The sequence below is a fragment of the Dermacentor silvarum genome, chromosome 2 (genome assembly GCF_013339745.2).
Source record: "Dermacentor silvarum isolate Dsil-2018 chromosome 2, BIME_Dsil_1.4, whole genome shotgun sequence".
NCBI classification, from domain to species: Eukaryota; Metazoa; Arthropoda; class Arachnida; order Ixodida; family Ixodidae; genus Dermacentor; species Dermacentor silvarum.
The window spans coordinates 225,618,273-225,632,854 of NC_051155.1; the positions used below are offsets into that span (position 1 = coordinate 225,618,273).

Below are 14,582 nucleotides of genomic sequence, written 5' to 3' on the forward strand. Positions count from 1 at the left end.
CGGTTAATTAGTACATCACTTAGTGCGTACCTGATCCACACTCCCTGCCAACTACGTAGTAACCAGGTTTAACTGTACAGTCAACCCAAAAAAGTTTACGGACCAGGAGATCTCGGAAAACATCAAATTTTCGAGCATCCTTACGACGCAGCCTAGTATTCACACTTACAGCTTCTACCAGTATATGTGAACAACATTGTGATGCTCGGTTTTACTGACTATTGCAGGATGCTCGGAAATTGGACGTTTTCCGAGATCCCATGGTCCGTGAACTTTTTTGGTTGACGGTACATACCTAGACTGAGCGTTGAAATTTCATTACGAACATCTAAAATTAGGGGCACTTGTTAAGATCAAAAAGAAATGGGCATATTCAAATAAGACTGCCTTCAAATTTGCCATAGGAACAATTGGCCCCAAGGGTCCAATAAAAAAAAAAAAAACACTTAAATGTTTAAATTAGTTTTCTGAAACTTGCGTTATTCGCGGCAAATTCCACCTCGCCTAAAAACTCCTTTGCAAAAACACCTTGTTTGCCACACTCATAACCTTGTTATAAAAAACCTGTATAGTCCTAAAAAAAAATTTTTAACCAGAAAAACAAGCAAAGGCATCCTGAATTATAAACCAACATGCTACGTTCTGGTCACCAGCAAAACACTAGTATGTGGCAACAATTCTACCACAGCTGGTTTCCCATAACATAACAGTTCTAACATGACTAGACTAATACGAAAGAATACAACTACACAGACACTTGTGTCACCAAAGAAATAGTACTGAGAAACCAGCCTTCATAACAATTCAACCTTACTTACCTCACCATTCTCCATGACGGCCATGGAAGAAGTTTGGCCACAGGCTACACCGATGCAACGTCTCCCACCTATAAAAAGTGTGCGGAGCCATTACTTGAAACAATGGAAGTGACAATGAAAGTGACAGTGACAGTGGCAGAAATGATAGAATAATTGTAAACTATATTTACTAGCTCAAAGTACAGAAGAACCTCATTGATATACCGTGGGGGGGGGGGGGGGGAAAGGGAGAAAAACTGGAGAAAAAAGAACACACTAACTGAGAAAACGTACAATCCAATGTCACTAAATAATTTGACATACTCGACTGTAGTTAACATCTACATAAGCGAACTGTGCCACGAATTGTTGCAGCACAAGCACAAGGCTTGAGCGACCATAGGCACAATTGTCATTTTTGCGGCTTCTGCAAGTTTTTGTTTGCGATCACCCAATTCGGCCAGGGTTAGCAGCATGTTTGAGCGGGGCATTATGGTGGGAAATATTGGACCAATCATTGGAGAATGAGACGCCAACAGGTGTCGAGCTGGTGGTGCCCGAGCAGTCTGAGCTGGTGGTGTCGTTTTCCTATTGTGTAGTGTTTTAAGACTGTGATGGAAAACGAAAATGAAATCGAGCTGGTGAGTGACGTTAGAATAGGAATGCGATTCCGCCAGAGCACGACATGACACTCACTTTGTGCTGCCCGCAGCAGGGAACAGTCGCATTTGGGTTATCGCCTATTAACCCTTTTTGCATGCTGTCCGATACAGTGGACAAATTTCGGCGATTTTTGGAGCAAGTTGAATGCTTCCGAGAAGCTCTTATGCATAGTTTCAACTTCAGTGGAGAACAGAAGTATTCTATAGTTGCTTTAGAAGGCACCACCAGCCACCGTTCTAACCCAACTCTGCTTCAAAAATAGCGTCCTATTGTTCCCGTGGGTAAGTCACACACGTGCTTACATTCTTACTTATAACTCTAGTGGCATTGCGGTTTGGTACACATATTTGCCTACACGGGATAGAAGAAGCCTTCAGAGGCAAGACGTGCAAGTACAGTTGAAACTCGATTTTACAAAACCCGATTTTACGAAGGTCCCGGTTTAATGAACTAATTCGCGGGTCCCGGTGACTTCGGTAAATCGAGGTTCAACTGTACTGTGTCAATTTTTAAAATTTACACTGTAGTGCACATGACAGGAACAACAAAACGTGTGCGGGAGCATTTTCTGCGCATTGTAGTACTGGCTCCTTTCATTTTAAATTAGATTGTTTTTGTTATTTGCCTTATATTTTCATGCAGCAACACTTTCTGCATTGTTATCCGCAAGCTATTAGGAAGGAACAATTGAATGAGTTACCCGCAGCTCCTGCCGCAGCAAAATGAAAGGCCACCTACCCAAGCAAGTTTAGTTGCCGTCATTGCATTATCAATAATTTTCCCATGAGAAATAATGTACAGCACAAATACATAAAATGTCGGTTGGCAAGTGGAAAGCGGCATATAATTGCGCAATATGCAAGGTATTACAGGCGCAAGCCAGGGGGGCGGGGGCCACACTGGGCACATGCACCCCTCTGCTCCCCCACCCCAAATTTCCACTTTTAAGGGGGGAGTGGGTATTCTGACCTTCATTAAGACTGCCTTTATCAAATTTAATGAAACTTCACAGTCTTATTCAGCTTCGCTTTAATTGCTGGCAATGCCACTGCAAGGTACACTTGTGCATTACCAGCAAATGTGACTGTTCTTTCGTATTCCAGAGCGCAGAGTAACGTGCGTCACATCTTAACTTTTGTTGTGAAGCTTATGTTTGTTAATGTGGTGGCAGGAACTCTGCCTGTTGGAACAAAAAAAAAAACTGTCAGTACGTACGCTCACTGGATCCGGTATGCATCTTGTACACTATAGCGGACATTCGTATCTTGTGAAATAAACATTTCACAGCACAGAAAAAAAAAAAAATCTTGACTTTTTCTGGACACACATCGACAGAAAAGTAAAGGTAACCACAGTTTGCATGTCTAATTTTTCTTCATGCAAAGAAGGGTTAAAAGCGTGAAGTACCCTTCCAGTGCCATTATATGCCATGCGTGCTGCGACACAGGTGACGTTTGTTATTGTGGTCGGGTTGGTGGCAATAGCTGTGAGTGCGCCATGTGACAACCCGTGAGGAGATTTGCTAGTACTGGAATAGAAAACCGAGTACGCACCGGTGTGGGCCGGTGAGTACACATGGGCGGGCGAGTACTGTAGGGAAGCTGCTGCGGCGGGTGGCTACTGTTCTCAATTGTGTGCGCATCATGCCTTTCCTTGTTTACAGGGGACCTAGCGTCCGGAAATCGTATCATACGATCATAGTTTGGCGATGTAAGGAATGTAGGTGCTGAAAGGTTTTCCATGGTCGTATCAACTGGTAAAAGAGAAGCTTAAATGTATTGATTCAATTTTTGTGTTCTCGATCCTGAATGCTGGCACCGGAAAATCGTACGAAACAGGATCGTACCATCGAGGTTCTACTGTACATATTATAGGGCTTTCCTTGAAAGAGAAGGCCTTAATGAAACTACTTTAGAAAATATTGGTTTAACTCATTCCTCACCACTAGAAATCTGCTCATTCTTGGTGCTTTTACATTTTAATGTTTCATTTAATGACATAGTAATCACAACGTAAACTGTGATAGATAAAATTATAGCCTCATCTATGGTGTTTTCCATGGATGTAAAACAGTAATAATTTCTCACTGTTTTTGAGAATTCTTGTGTGAAACTTTGAAGAAGCACCTCAAGGAAGATGAATGAAAGTAATAATTTGTTTTTTTAGTACAACCACATACAGTATAGACCACTTATAACGCAACCGTTTATAGTGCAGGACCGGATATAGTACGGTCTTTTCAGACTCCCGGTAATTTTCCCGTAGCACTCCATGTAAACGCTATACCGCTTAGAGTGCAGCCAAGTGAGACTAAATATCGGTTATAATGCGGCTTCCACGGGAAAATCTTGCTGACAAGGGCGGGAGCGAGCACGGTTCTCAACAAGGTGCGTGATCCCGGCCGGCGTATGCATTATTCAGTGCAATCGAACTCTCGTTAATTCGGACTTATTTGGTCGCACATCGGTTAATTAGGACTACTTTCGGAGCTCGGTGAGTGAGGAGCGCCGCAAAAGAGCAAGAACAGCGCTAGCGTCCAACCGAAACGAAGCAGCGGAGTCCGCATCGCCACAGCCATCAGTTGAAATCGTACGTGAATGACAGCAACGCCGGAACGCTTCGAGCCTATTTGTGTCTTTAAAGCCTGTATTCTTGCGTTTACCGCCGTGCATAACACCTCATTGGTCGCGGGCTTTCGTAACTGCGTAGTCGTCATCCACGATCGCGTCGATAGCGGCCGCGGTTTTCTCCGCAGCGGTTGCGGCGAACAGTAGTTTCGTTTTTACTCGGTACGCGCATCGGCCGCGTGCCTAAAAAACTGCGTAGTCGCCATCGATGATTGCATAAATAGCGACTGCGGTTTCGACTGCAGTTGTTGCAGCAAATGGTAGTTAATTCGTCCAGACTCGGTGCGTGCGTCGAGTGCGTGCCTTCAGTATCGCAAAGTCGCCGTTCATAATCGTGTCGATAGCGGTCAAATTTTTTTCCGCAGCGGTTGCGGCAAACAGTTGCTTCGTTTTGACTCGGTGCAAAGCTGTCGAGCTCGAAGAGCACCGGCTATATCGCGATAATCGCAATGTACGTGCGATAGTACAAAGCGTGTCTGCATTCTTTGTCTATATTGCATATGTGCAGGGCTTGAAAATCCTTGCTTTGGTTATACAGTATAGACCAATTATAACGTAACCGCTTGTAGTACAGGACCGGATATAGTGCGGTCTTTTCAGACTCCCGTTAATTTTCCCATAGCACTCCATGTATACACGTATCGCTTATAGTGCAGTTGCGGGAAACGAAATACCAGTTACAGTGTGGCTGCCTGGGAGTACGGAAGTGGAAGTCAGCGGAGACAGCGAACACTCCCCTCAAACGGGCGCCCGAAGGAGTGCTCGAAGAAGAAAGAGAGACGAAGTGGAGGAGAAGGGCACGTGGTGCAAACGAACAGCCAGTGAGGCTGAAACCAGAATCTTGAGTGCGAGTCGTGAAATATCAAAGGCGCGCATAGCGAGCGAGGGCCACGAAACTGTCAATGCTCGCTTCACAATAACGGCAGTAAACGAAACTTCAGAGAGCGGGCGGCGCCAGCACAGCGAAGGGCGCACGCGGAGACCGTGGAATGTGAGGGAGGAGGGCGGCAGGAAAGCGGATTTCGCCTCGGCTACTCCGCCGCTTCGGTGGCTCCCCTCGCCCTTCCTCGTAACTCCCTCACTTTCGACTGTCACCGTGCGCGCCCGCCGCCGTGCAGGCGCCGCCGCTCCAGCCGGCCCGGCGCCAGCCCTCCGAAGTTTCATTTTCTGCCGTTATCGGGAAGCGGGCGTTTGCCGGCGTAAGCAGTTTCGTTGGCCGGCCTGGGACAGCGCCGCTGCTTCCCTCTGCGCCGTAGTCGCAGCGTGCAAGGTCAACACGTGACTAGAAAGTAGAGGAAGCATGAAGGAGAAAGAAGGGTTCCCTGACATTTTCTACGCGTGGCTACGGTAGTGTGGCTGAGACGTTGGCATGTACACGCATGTTCTGGCGCAACGCAGAATCGGCGACCTTGCCATTTGAGAAAAAATGAAATTTCCGCCACGTTTTTTTTTTTTTTTTTTCACGCACGACATTAAGGGGTCTCTCCTAAGCTTTTACTCTCCGCCGCGTGAGTTGGTTCGAATTAACGAGATTCGACTGTAAATTGAATGCAAACGTTCTAGTCGCATTCCTCGACTGTCGCATACAAGTGGCGGCTCGGTGCACATGTTTTGCATATGTGCGGGACTTGAAAATTGTTGCTTTGGTTATAGTGCGGGCTTATAGTGCGAATATTCGCGACTCCGGCGACTTACGTTATAAGCGGTCTACACTGTAGTAAAGGAAATCTGAAATATACATAATATGCACCTGGCTATTAGTTCCCCCCTTCAGTAAGTCAGAAGATGCAAAAAAAAATTATGCAGATTTGTTGGCGTCAATACTAGCCACAGTGATGACCATGCTATGTGGGAAACCGAAGCAGTTGCTTTGCAGATGTGGAAACAGGCAAATCCCTTCGTGCAAAGGAGAATTCGTTATTACTGATTGCAGCAGGCACATGGTTTGTTTTTTTTTACTGCGTTCAGGCTCGCAAGGCAATGGCTGTCAGGTCAGGGAGCATGCAGAAGCTTCCTCGTACTTGATTATTGTGTTTCATACAAGTAAGCCGGCCTAGTGCACATTCAACTGGCGCTGGAGCCTCCACGTGGTTTATACAGTACCTGTACAGTGCTGTACAGTAATGTGCAGTGTTGCACAATATTGTACAGTAATGAATAAGGGCATTTGCACAAGCGGTGCAAGCCTGCTAGTCAAACATTGGTCGAAGCTCAGTTTGAAATTCACTGCGTGCTGCGTGTGAATGAACCCCCCCCCCCAACACGGCAAGGATTGCTCATAATTTATACATTTGATGTCAGAATGCTGATGGATAAAAGCAACAAACGATGGGAAAAACCAAATTGCAATTGATATTATTTGAATAGAATTATAAAAATAACACGCACTCACGAGCATCTATAGTTGTCAGACATCGTTAAAGCAGCCTAGACATTGGATTGGAAAATTATACAATCCGACAGAAGCTTCTGCGTCTTCACTGTGGGTGGTTATTTAAAAAAGTCAGTCTCACCCAAAAGGCAAAGCATTGATTGTGATAGCAAATTATTAGACAGCTGTAAAAAGTAAGGTTAGTCATTTTATAAACCGCCTAAACTGCTGTGAACAATCACTTACTAACTAAATTAACAAGCACATTGTCATGCGTGCACAGGCAAACACGACTACATCTCACTTAATGACCGTGGACACTCGCTGTCAAAACGCTGGCATGATTAAGAGCGGCAGCAGCGGCGAGCGAATTCCCCTTAGTGCTTCCTCTCGTTTCACCGCTAACTAGGAGCTCGAGAACACAGCACACATGAAGCCATCAGATATCTCAGGTCCGCTATCCTTCAAACCCCACGCAATCTGCGTGGGGTTTGAAGATGCGAGATGCGAGCAGACCGGCTCAGCCACCGCAGCTAGAGTAGAAGAGATGCACACTAACCTCATTCGCTTGTATGCACAAGACTTCACCTACGAATGACTTAGGTGTTGGTGTCCGGCATGAGGTGAACATATTGTCAATAGACTTCTCCTATGCGTTAGCACCCATCAGCTTGTTCTATTTGCGACAATTTGGCTGGCTGGATTATTTTATAGAATGTGCAATAAGAACCTTTTAGTTTGTTTCCTACTACTTTGTTGTCATTCATTTGTCCCAAGAGCATTTGCCAGAGACCTCACAAGATAAAGTAACGAGGCCAGGGCAGAAACTTTAGGGCTAGATTGCTACGTCCTTCATTTTTGCACCTTTTCTGGGATACTTGGGATACTAAGCTTTCTCTCACAGTAAGAGTGACTTTTTGGTATTGTAGGAGCGTAATTTACTAATACAGTTTAAGTTATTTTTCTCTTTAGGGTCCCTTTAAAGTTTGCTCGCGCATTAATGTTTATATTAGGGCAAGATTTATGCAAGCAAGCACCAGTGCAGCCAAACATGTACGGTCCACTCACCAATCCCCGAGCTCACTTTGCGGGGCGTAGGCTGGTTGGTGGTTGCGCCTGAACCCACCTGGCCGCAGTTGTTCTGGCCCCATGCATACACCTGCCAATGTAAGGACTAAGTGACAGCACTGCAGCAGCCTCATATTCATTGCTACGTTACGATTACATAAAGTAGATATTCACTGAAAACAAAATTAAATTCAACTATAGTCGGGTACAACTTAAGAAGACAGGAGAGGGGGGGCCCCGCCCAGATGACCGAAGCACAGCAGCCGATTTCCTCCGCGACTAAAGAAATAGTCCCGCTGACGCGACTCGCCCCGGCTTGAAGCGCGGGCTGCTATGTTCTCCGTCGGCGGGGACACCGGCCATCCGGCTCATGACGCAAGTCTTAAGTGCGCGCCCATTGGTGGAGGCTAGTATGCATCCGTCTTTGAGGGGGCACATGCCGCTGCCTTCTAAAGTTGTACCCGACTATAGAGTAAGAATAAACAGAAGCATGTGCTCCCACAATGATATGGTGAAAAATTTATGGTTTGCACTTGAAGAGATATTGAGAAAAACAAAGCCTATGCTATCACCCTGACGTCCTGTCAGCAACAGCAAGAAAAATGTTGCACCCTTACATGCACCAGGCATAGAGAAGGTCAAACACGTAAAGTGTTGCGTGTCTCCTATTCAGCTTTCTGAAATTTCATTTTTTTTGTTTTTACATATTTATGATGTTATATAATACACGATTCCTACCAGTTGGATCCATCTAGATGTCACAAACAATTAGTCACGAACTCACTAAAAGCAATCGAGAGCCACGAACAACAAAATAAATGCCAGAGGAAAACCTCAAAGAACAAATGTGGCCCTACAGCAGCACCCAGGTTCATCAGGGCCAGATTTGAACCCATAAAGTAAATGTTAAAATATATAAGCACATTACACAAAATTGCAAGCACTAGCTTTTATGAGTACCTTCAATAAATAAATACACATTCAGGCTAACAGTTTGTCAACTTAGGTTGAGAACAGGCTAACTTCACACAAGTCATCATGCGTTTATCACTCACATCGCCATTGGTGGTGAGGGCGAGCGAGTGGTGTGAACCGCAGGCCACCTGGGCCACACGATGAGACAGACCCGCTGAGATGGAGGAAGGCACAAGACCCTGTGTGTTGCAGTTGTTGCCCAGCTGACAGTAGCCGTTGTGACCCCAGCTGAGCAGCTCTCCACTTTCCGTCACAGCCAGGACGTGTGGGCCGCTGCCATAGGCTATCGCATGTAGACCCCGCCGACACAGGGCATCCACTGCACAATGAAGTGAGTCATGAGGTTTAACCTTCGAAGGCAACACAAGGGTTACGAGAGGGAACAATGCATTACTTTTGACCAACTGGGAATGCAGCTGCTACGGCTGGGAACTGAGCCTGTGACCTCATGTTCAACAGCAGAATGCCATAATCACCGAGTCACGGCAGGTATGTTCACCGGTAAGCGCTACGCAATCCGAACAGCAAATGTGCATAGAATACCTGTCCTTTTTACTTTACATGCTGTTAACTGCAGTCCCATTCTTGTTTTCTTTGCACTTTTCAGCATTACAATGAACAGTACTTGTATACAATTGGCACACGTGCGTCCATTTCACTAAGCCGTGTGACGGACCCAAGCTAATGTTATTGACGCATCTCTCTTGCCTGTGAAGACGATATGTGAAATACTCGCGAACAAGCTTTATCTCAAATTTAGCAGCAGTGAACAGCACCAGAGAACACGAGGGGCTAGCAAGAGGACCAGTACAATCACAAGGCGCACTAACAACTGTCAGTTGTTAGTGCGCCTTGCTATCACCTTGGTCTACTTGTCCCTCATGTTTTCTGCCGCCGTTTGCTGCCATAATGAACTAACTTGCCCAACAATATGCTCTGACCAGTTTAATCTCTAATTTAGGTTGCCCTACAGGAAATAATTAAATCTAAAGGGTAATAAAGCGTCAATGGTCAGACTACAAAGGGATCCAGCCTCGGTATATGCCACAAATCAAGCACACGCCACCAGACACTACATTGCACAACTTTTGCAGCAAGGGGGAGTTACGCCAACTTTCTGCATGAATTTCTGCAGTGTAGAAAAGCTACCTTGCAGGTTTTCCAACTCATCTATAGAACAATGTAACCACAGAGCTAAAATGGCAGGTTTGCATTGGCAAAGACATTTTGGTTGTCAAACCGATCATTGATCAAAACACTTTTGGCGACTGTTTAAGATTTTTCACACAATATCCCATTTTGTAATGAACAAATAGTTTGCACTAAAAGGTGCAGTAACAATATAATAACACCATGGCGGTCAATTGGAACTACCTGTACTGCAGCCCACCAGTCTTTCCTGCAGAGCATTTTGACTTTGGCTAGCAGACTCCCTTTTTGCAATGTCCTCCTCCCCCTTAGCCCCTATGCCATCTTCCTAGGGACAATTTTCAATACCCCATTTTTGTGTTTTCTCAATGACCGGTACGCAGCAATCACTTGGACTCACCTGGACTCAAGCTCAGGCCGACACCCACTCAGACTCACTGGGACTCACCGTGACTCAGATATGTATGGCTCTTGGCCTGAGTGAGTCTGAGCTATCATGAATGAGTTTGCCAACCTATGCGGTTAGCACATCGAAAGCACTTCACTTTTCAAAACCACATACTGTGGCAAAAGAGAAAAAAATCCATATTAACCCAGAAGCCAGCAATAAGGTCAGAATATCACCGTTCAGCAAAAATGATTCTCGCCCCTGATGTCAACTGTCGACACAAAGTGCTATACGACAAGCACAGCAATGCACCATCTGAAAGCAAACACTTCAATTAACACTGACGATGACACGCACCTTTTCGGGGCTCAAGGCTCCCATGTGTGTCGCCAAGTCCTAGGCAGCCACTTGAGTTAGAGCCGAGTGCATAGACATCATCATCCTGGGTAACCATCAAGGCCTCGTTGCCCGAGCTGCCAAATACACATGCCAGACGCAGCTTCGACACAAATGTCTTGTCAAGGTTGCTGAAGATAAGCCATTTGTCCAGACCCGTTGTGGTTCCCAGGTCTAAGACAGGCAGGGAAGCCAGTCGCTCTGCCATGCCCACTACTTCCTCCTCCTGCTCTTCTCTGCAATGCAGATGAATTAGGGTTGTTTTGAAACCATAAAGTAGAAGGACCACAGTTGTGTCTACATAAATGAAACAGTAACATGCTGTGCCATTTTTTGTAGCACCTAGCATCACCATCCTAGTGTATTGCATTCATACAGAAAGAGAATGCACAAGGAAAGTGCATCACATTATTACACCAAATGGGACTCTCATAAAAGGGAATAATTAACTTACGCTCAATTTATATAAATGGTTGGAAACTAATGATGAGGAGACGCACAACGCAATGGGTGGTGCGTTTTCTCAACCACTCACCACCAAGAAGCACTTCATTGAATCAAGTAAGCTTGTGCATGAAATACTACAAATAAAATTCTCTCATCACTGCACAATAATGTGCTACATGCTGCATTTAAATTGTGGCTCATCACATTAAGGTAATGTGCTGACAAACAATCTTAATGCATCAATGAAAGAATTAAGTACATTATGTTTAAATTTTTTATTTCTTCCTCTGTTTTATTGCTTAAAAAGTGCAACAAAATGTAAGAATTTTGGTTTGGTCCATAATACTAAGACAATGTTGCCCTTTGTGAGTATACAGTATCTTGCAGTCACTGAAAATATTTGGTCTCGGAAATTTATCAAGGAAAGTCATTTCTACTTTCAGAATCTAGTTGGTTCTGTGTGACAGCACAGCTGGTTGCACAGAATAAGTGCACAGGTGATAGCTGCTATGTCGTTAACGAACAGGAACAAAAGCTAATGGCATCTTCAGTTGGTGATTCTGAGTGCCGAGTGTCAAGTAGTGCTACGCCAGTACTAAGCATTATCATGGGCCCAGGTTGGCTCCAATATGTGTAATAAAGCCTAATTCAGCACTGTAGTACTCCAATGTGCCCCACATGCAGTATACACAAGGACTTGACTCACATAATAGTACTTGCAAGCATTTCACAACATCAGGAACACCCTTAGTACTTAATAATATCCACTGCGACATGGTTTATGGCTGTTATTCCCCCAGTGCAGTTGCACAGGGCTCTCTTGCAGTGCGCAAGCAACACCTTTGCTGTGGAGCCACAACGCTATCGGACAGATATGATGCATAACGCACCAGTAGGTAAACACATCAGAAATCGAGACCTCAAGAAGTAAAGCTGCAGTGAACGTGTTAAATTGTTAAATATTTCTTGAAACCTCTACCACAACATACTCCTCTAAATGTACGATTTTCTCGGGCCTAGGTTGAGCGCATTGCTTCTGCTTTATGCCCGACAAAGGCGCTATTGACTTTTAAGTGCTAGATTACTTTATTCCATTTGTGTATCCTTTATTGGAGTCTCTCTCATTAATGAATTTCAACCACCTGGGGTTCTTTAACGTGCACCTATATCTAAGCACGCAAGCATTTTCTTTTTTTCTAGCTTTTTCGGCCCAAATGAAATGTGGCTGCTGCAGCTGGGACCGAAGCCGCAATCTCGTGTTCAGCAGCGCAACACTATAGCCACTGAACTACAACAGTGGGTCACTTGAATGGTGTTTTACATTAATCTGTGGTGCTACTTGAGTCAAATATGCCATAAGCTTCAAGCTTTTCATAGCTCTCTGTCTCGCTCGAAACGTGATTACAGAATTTATGGAATCCAGACAAACAACAACAAAAAACTATGAGGTGCAGTTAAGTGTATACTAAACAGATGGAAGATGGTGAACATGAAGAAAGAAATAGCCAAGGGAGAATAAAAGCCTGATATGGCATTGGTGCAGTCCCTCTGGCCGATTACAGCGCTCCAGTTTATTCAATCAGTTTGGTGTGAAGTGTTAAGGCACAAAGAACTCAAACAGAACTCATAACTTTCTTGCCTGACGCAGACAAAATGTTTATGCTGTATACTCAATGCCCCTATCAAAACAAAGCTCCACTTCAGTACACAGTCAATACTGATGGCATAATAAAATGCGCGTTTTAAACAGAAGTCAAAAAGAACCTTGTAGGTGAAGGACAGGACATTAACTCGCACCTCAAAAACAGAAAAACGAAGCTGAGTAGAAACCAGATCAGTATTCTTAAAAAGCATCAAGGGGGAAAATTATTTCTGCAGATGCTGGCGTACGAGGTACTGTACCTCGTGTTTCGACACAGGGCCTCTCAGGGAACCAACAAATAAGGCCAGCCACAAGTGCGCGGGAGGGTGCCGTCATGTCGGCTACTACGTCTACGCATGACTTATGAGTAATGTTGTTGCACTTAATGCGACTATGGTAAATTGGCTACGGTGTCTCTAGCTTTTGTATGAAACTTCCAAACGAGACTACAGCCAGCTCGCGTTCTCAACAGTTCACTTTGGAGCGAAGAGCGCATAAGTAGAGAGGAATGATTAATCATTGCATTAAGTCAGTCAGCGTGTAAAACTACTCACGCGCAAGCTGAAAGATAAGGCGAGGTCATCCTCTTAAGTAACACCTAGTTTTTTCGCTGTCTTTGTTACTTACCAGTAAAGGTGCAACGTGAGCATAGGCGGGAACGAGACGTTGACAGCTGACGCATGATACTAAAAACACGTTGCGACACTATGTTGGAGTAAGAAAGGAGCTGATAAGGAGCAGTCAAAGACAAAGCAATGTATAAAAAAGCACGTTTCACTTTCAAGAAGCAAAACATAATAGTTTAATCGTGGTGCCGTGAAACGCTACGGTGTAGACAACGCAAGCGCTCCTTCAATTTGCAACGACATGCAGAGGTGTTCAAGATGACAGAGCGTCGTGTTCACGCTGAAATTTTTACTTATAACTATGCGTAATACAACCACACACCCACCTGTCAACAGCCGACGTGATTACCGCTCTTGTCGCCAAGGCCCTGTCTCCACAAGAAACGCGCACTGCGCCTTCAGCAATACGCCACTACCTGTGCGCACGCGAGTATTACTAGCCTAAAAACAGTGAAGAAAAGTATCCGTTAGGACGAACTACGATTGTGAATCATAATTACCCAAATGAAAGTTTACTCTTATGCGCTTTTCATTAAACAAGAGTGATTTTGACACACCAGATGCGCGACTGCTGCGCGTATGCGGCAGCGCGCGGCAGATACAGTAGCGAGGGTAGCGACGCCCTTCGGTAGCTTCGGACCCTTCGGAGAACGCGGAGAACCATGGTAGGCAACATAGCTAATATAACTATAGTATTCTAGTACACTGTAATATAACCAATGCCTCCTGTAACTTGTCAATGTGGTCGTGGTTGAGGCCAATGAGGTCGTGGTTGTAGCTTGTCAATGTGGCCAGCGCAACGAATACCTGATGACTTTATGAAGGTGATTTATGCAATTCACGATGTACACATTCATTCAATAACGCATGGCGCGAGTTTCGGTTTTGGATATTTTTTGTTTGTGTTCTCGGATGCGTGCCATCGGCTGATGGCACCTTCATGGCACCTTCGTGCCTAACGTTACAGTGTCTAGAATTCTAGGTACTGTACTAACGTGTCTGACTTGTTCAGAACTACACGTAAGTACGTACAGTCAACCACAAAAGATTGCGGACCACGCGAGCGCGTGGCCAAGAGCCTCTTCGCGACACTTCCGCTACGTCACCAGCGATCGACAGCAGCGCTACGTTGAAGACGCATCCCTCCTTAAATCTATGGCCTGTCTATTTTCGCACTGTGCGCAAATATTTTCTACCTATCTCTTTCAACGTGACGCGCTCTTTGTTAGCCAGGGCTACTTGCTTATATTTTGAGAGCAGAATATCAGTACAAGTAATCAGACAGCGTATTCTTCGGCTGTTATCAGTTCTATTTTCGCGTAGCCATGCTGTGGTTTTTTTTTTTTTTTTTTTTTTTTTTTTTTTTTTTTTTTTTTTTTTTTTCGTGAGTGCGTGAGTGAGCGGTGAGGCAGCCATGGGACACAGATGCTTAG

The 14,582-nt window shown here is 44.9% G+C and overlaps 1 protein-coding gene across 3 annotated transcripts in view; it reads right to left on the reverse strand.

Annotated features, from left to right (window-relative positions):
* LOC119442770 (RCC1 and BTB domain-containing protein 1-like) overlaps positions 1 to 13,787 on the reverse strand; it is a 36,426-nt gene extending 22,639 nt beyond the window's left edge. The window contains exons 1-6 of one of the 3 annotated variants that reach the window (XM_049662386.1): positions 13,650 to 13,787; positions 13,472 to 13,565; positions 10,396 to 10,660; positions 8,582 to 8,820; positions 7,527 to 7,617; positions 819 to 886 (exon numbers count right to left, since the gene is read on the reverse strand). In XM_049662386.1, coding sequence (XP_049518343.1) covers positions 819 to 886; positions 7,527 to 7,617; positions 8,582 to 8,820; positions 10,396 to 10,642 — 645 coding nt within the window. In that variant the 5' untranslated portion in view covers positions 10,643 to 10,660; positions 13,472 to 13,565; positions 13,650 to 13,787. Of the gene's footprint in view, positions 1 to 818; positions 887 to 7,526; positions 7,618 to 8,581; positions 8,821 to 10,395; positions 10,671 to 13,471 lie in introns of all 3 variants that reach the window. The other 2 variants (XM_049662384.1, XM_049662385.1) reach the window with 2 other exon arrangements.
* Between the last annotated feature and the right edge of the window lie 795 nt (positions 13,788 to 14,582).